This window comes from Loxodonta africana, chromosome 7, assembly GCF_030014295.1.
Source record: "Loxodonta africana isolate mLoxAfr1 chromosome 7, mLoxAfr1.hap2, whole genome shotgun sequence".
Classification (NCBI taxonomy): domain Eukaryota; kingdom Metazoa; phylum Chordata; class Mammalia; order Proboscidea; family Elephantidae; genus Loxodonta; species Loxodonta africana.
This window is the reverse complement of record NC_087348.1, coordinates 81,139,372-81,143,731: the sequence shown is the minus strand read 5'-3', so window position 1 is coordinate 81,143,731 and position 4,360 is coordinate 81,139,372. Positions and strand designations below refer to the sequence as shown.

Below are 4,360 nucleotides of genomic sequence, written 5' to 3'. Positions count from 1 at the left end.
TATTGCAAAAATTACAGTGTGTTCTTGTCCTATCTCTTTTATGCTATTAGGATTTTACTTTTCTTTTGCTGGTACCATACTAACCTAATTTGTTGCAAATTTTAAATATATTTTAATGTATTTTGAGTTTACTCCCTATCATTTATCCTCTTTTCAAATCTTTATAGTTTTTCCATTGATTAATTTTTCTTTCCATGAACTACAGCATTATTTGTCTCCAGCTTTAGGATATTGCTGAAATTTGCCTTATTTAGGAAAGGTCTCTTACATAACATTATCTACCTGAAGAGTAAGTGAAAAGCATACTTTTGAAACAATTAAAAAAATTTTCTTTTTTACATGCCCCTGCAAATAATCAAGAGAAGCCCCCTCAACTGAAGATTCATCCCATGGAATCATCCAGCAACTCTTCTGCCACTCCAGTCTCTGAATTCCTCCTCATTTGCTTCCCTAACTACCAGGGTTGGCAGCACTGGCTGTCCCTCCCCCTCAGCCTCCTCTTCCTTGTGGCCATGGGGGCCAATGCCACACTCCTGATCACCATCTGTCTGGAAGCTACTCTGCACCAGCCCATGTACTACCTGCTTAGCCTCCTCTCCCTGCTGGACATCGTGCTCTGCCTCACTGTCATCCCTAGGGTCCTGGCCATCTTCTGGTTTGACCTCAGGTCTATCAGCTTCTCTGCCTGCTTCCTCCAGATGTTCATCATGAACAGTTTCTTCCCCATGGAGTCTTGCACATTTATGGTCATGGCTTACGATCGCTATGTGGCCATCTGCCACCCACTGAGATACCCATCCATCATCACTGACCAATTTGTGGCCAAGGCTACTGTCTTCATTGTGGCACGAAATGCTGTCCTTGCTGCACCTATTCCTATCTTCATTGCCCGACTCCATTATTGTGGGAAAAATGTCATTGAGAACTGCATCTGTGCCAACCTGTCTGTGTCCAGGCTTTCCTGTGACAATTTCACCCTTAACAGAATGTATCAATTTGTGGCTGGCTGGACCCTTCTGGGCTCTGACTTCATCCTTATATTCCTGTCTTACACCCCCATTCTAAAAGCTGTCCTAAGATTCAAGACTGAGGGGGCTGCAGTCAAGGCTCTGAGCACGTGCGGCTCCCATTTCATTCTCATCCTGTTCTTCAGCACCATCCTGCTGGTTGTGGTGCTCACAAATGTGGCCAGAAAGAGGATTCCCATGGACATCCTTATCCTGCTCAATGTCCTTCATCATCTCATTCCACCTGCCTTGAATCCTATTGTGTATGGGATTCGGGCCAAAGAGATAAAGCAAGGAATTCAGAAATTGCTGCAGAGAGGGATGTGAATATGTGAAATAGGTTGCTAATTCTTCCTCTTTCCTCCTCAGTGATTTTTGCCTAGGCTGTGAGGCAGAGAACAGCATGGGGAGTGACCATTTTTAAATACACTGGGGCTCAGTTCATAACCAACCCTGATTCCTTTCTGTACTCTCTTTGCCTGGTTCAGGTGGAGGTAGGCAAGAGAAAGAAATCCATATTTCTTGAGTATCTGCATTGAACCTACACAATTATATACACGATCATATTTAAGCAAGTTCTCAGAACATCCCTGCAGGCATTATTACTCTAGTATGTATACATACTAGAAAACTGATGCTTTTAATTAGAGGGGGGAAACTGCCAAAGATCACATAGCTGGGAAACAATAGAGTAGAAATTAAAATCTAGACTCTAGAGCCTAAGTTCTTTCTACCCACAGAAATACCAGTTTGAGTACTATTGAAGCTGGAGACCAGACCTCTATCCCACTCTCCTTTGGCCTGTGTTTTATCCTTGGTATCCATACGTATCTCCTTCTTGTATCTTTTTCCTTGAGGGCCATGGAGTTTTCAGAGAAGGCAGAGTCCTGCCTGACAAAAAATCTGCAGGACTTCAAAAAAGAGCATTCGTAATAATATAAACAATACCAGCTTTCTAGTCTATCTTTCATAGCCTCACAACCTTCAGGGAAGTCTTGGTAATGACGATACAGATAGGGAGGCAGGTGTGGGGAAGGGGCACTAATAGGACAGGAAAGAGGGAAACTGACTAGGACAGTGGTTTGGCTAATTTCCCTATATGTTTAAACTACACATGCAGTGAACTTAAAACCAAGTCTTATTTGATCTGGTGACTGTGCCTAAGAACTCTAGTTGAAGGTGGGAAGACATAACATAGTGTCAAGTTTCTGGATGACAGTAGGTTTTGTTAGGAGAAAACATACACACGCAAATACAGACTCAAACCTGTTATTTTTAGAGAATATATTATAAGCGATTGGTTAATTGAGGTTGATTACTTGAAAACCACAAAGGGGACATTGAGGTAACACACAGAGATAGTACCTGCAGGTAGAACCTTCTACTCTTAAAGTTGGAGTGAACAAAGGGAAGAGATTGGGTCATTTCAATCTAAAGGCTCAGATGGAATGGGGGCTCAGATCTCTGAGAAGGGGGTACTGCCCTATCTGGTACTGGTGCCACAGAAGTTCAGAGGGAGTGCCCCTTAGAGTTGGGACTAAAACCTCTGAGGATGGGTCATTACACTGCTGGTGCTGCCTCTCCTGTGGTGGTTCGGCGAGGCTGGTTCTGAGAGTTCTAAAACCAAAACCAAACCCCATTCAAATAACCAACCAACCAACCCACAAACCAAAAACTCTGGAAACTGGAATTAACTCCACTGACAAGATAAATAAAAAAAAAAAATAGCCATTGTTAAAGGGATGCTGCTAAGACAGGGATAGACAGGAAGGAACAAGTGCCTTCCCTCATGCTTCAACCTTCTTGTTTCCCTCTGGTGCTATGTTTAGGTGGAAACTAAGAGGGAACCAGCTGATAGAAGGATCCCAAAGTCCTACCCCCAGTATCATAAAAGAGAGTATAGACAGGGGGGTTTGGGGCTGACAGACAAACATTAATCAAGGGCACAGCTCCAATTGTTTCTGTGTCTGGAAGCTTATGACTATAAAAGGGACAGCTGCAATAGCACCTGCACTACACGATGGCTCCCCCGGGAACTGGACACAGAATCAAGTGCCCCAGTGCAGGTGGGCAAAGAGACATGGGATAATGTTATAGGGGCAGCATTCCGAGCTATAGAAGAATTTGGCATTAAGTGAGCAGCAAGAATAGAGACAGACTTGCCCACACTATAGGAACTAGATAGAGTAATTGCAGCCCAATGCTGACGTGGAATCCAGGGGCAGAGTTCTTCTGAAGTCACACACACAACACTTTGCAGTAGCAACCTAATATTTGTCATTGTTAGAAGGGGATTCTCTAACAGGGCTTCTCTCCAATGGTTGCTGGAAAAGTTGTATCTACCACCACCCTCTGAGGACATATGGGCCAACTTGAGGCTAAAAAGCCTAAAATGAGACTAACAATCTCAATGTCCTTACGTACTGATAATAATGATAGTAATAAAAAAGAAAATAAAAGCTAATATGTTTTGAATATTTTCAATATATCAGTATCTGTGTATAATATGTTTAATTCTCATAAGAGCCTTCTGTGGATGATTCTTTGTAAAAATGAGGTTTCATTTTTTTTTAACTGTTTTTGTAGAAAGCATGAAGTGCAATAGGGGTAGAATACATCTGTAGTCAGGTGATATTTTGAAACATTTATCCACTCTTTTGTTCTTTCCAAGAATGCTTTCTCTCTCTACCCCTGCTATGCTTTCACCCAGGGACCCTCTGGAATTCAAACCTAGAAGAGACTCAAACAGGAGTCTCTGTCAGCTGGGCAACACTCAGACCTTAATTCCTGACCTGGGCTTCTCTAGATCTATGTACGATGACCAAGACAATTATGAGAAATTTGGACTGGAAACAGATGGGGATAGACACTACTAACTTGTTAGGGAGCTTTAAAGGATGTAGGGACCTACACATCACTGGTCATCCCTCACAGGGACTAGCACAACTTTTGGCACATTGTAGTACTCAGGAAATATTCCCTTACTTATGGTACTGAGGTGGCTGAGTGGAGGTGACACACTGTGTCTACGCAAATCTTTAGTTGAGTGGTAGTTATTGTTGTCAGCTGTCTTTGAGTCAGCCCCCAATGGGTGGTGATCCTGTGCGCAGTGGAATTGGACTGTTGTGATCCATGGGTTTTCAGTGGCTGAATTTTCAGAAGTAGATTGCCAGGCCTTTCTTCTTAGCCTATAAGCTCTGCTGAAACCTATCCAGCATCACAGCAACACGCAAGCCTCCACTGACACAGGAGGTGCCTTGGCTGGATCTTCTGCATGGAAGGAGAGAATTCTACCACTGAACCACCACTGCCCCCTGAGTAATAGTAAGGCCAAAAAAACAAAAAACAAAAAA

The 4,360-nt window shown here is 43.0% G+C and overlaps 1 protein-coding gene across 1 annotated transcript; it reads left to right on the top strand.

The window, feature by feature from the left end:
- The first annotated feature begins 221 nt into the window (after positions 1-221).
- On the top strand, positions 222-2,726 carry LOC100659968 (olfactory receptor 56A1). Its single transcript, XM_010602126.3, has one exon. It carries the CDS (start codon positions 390-392, stop codon positions 1,332-1,334), a length of 945 nt encoding a protein of 314 aa, XP_010600428.2. The 5' UTR covers positions 222-389; the 3' UTR covers positions 1,335-2,726.
- Positions 2,727-4,360: the final 1,634 nt, after the last annotated feature.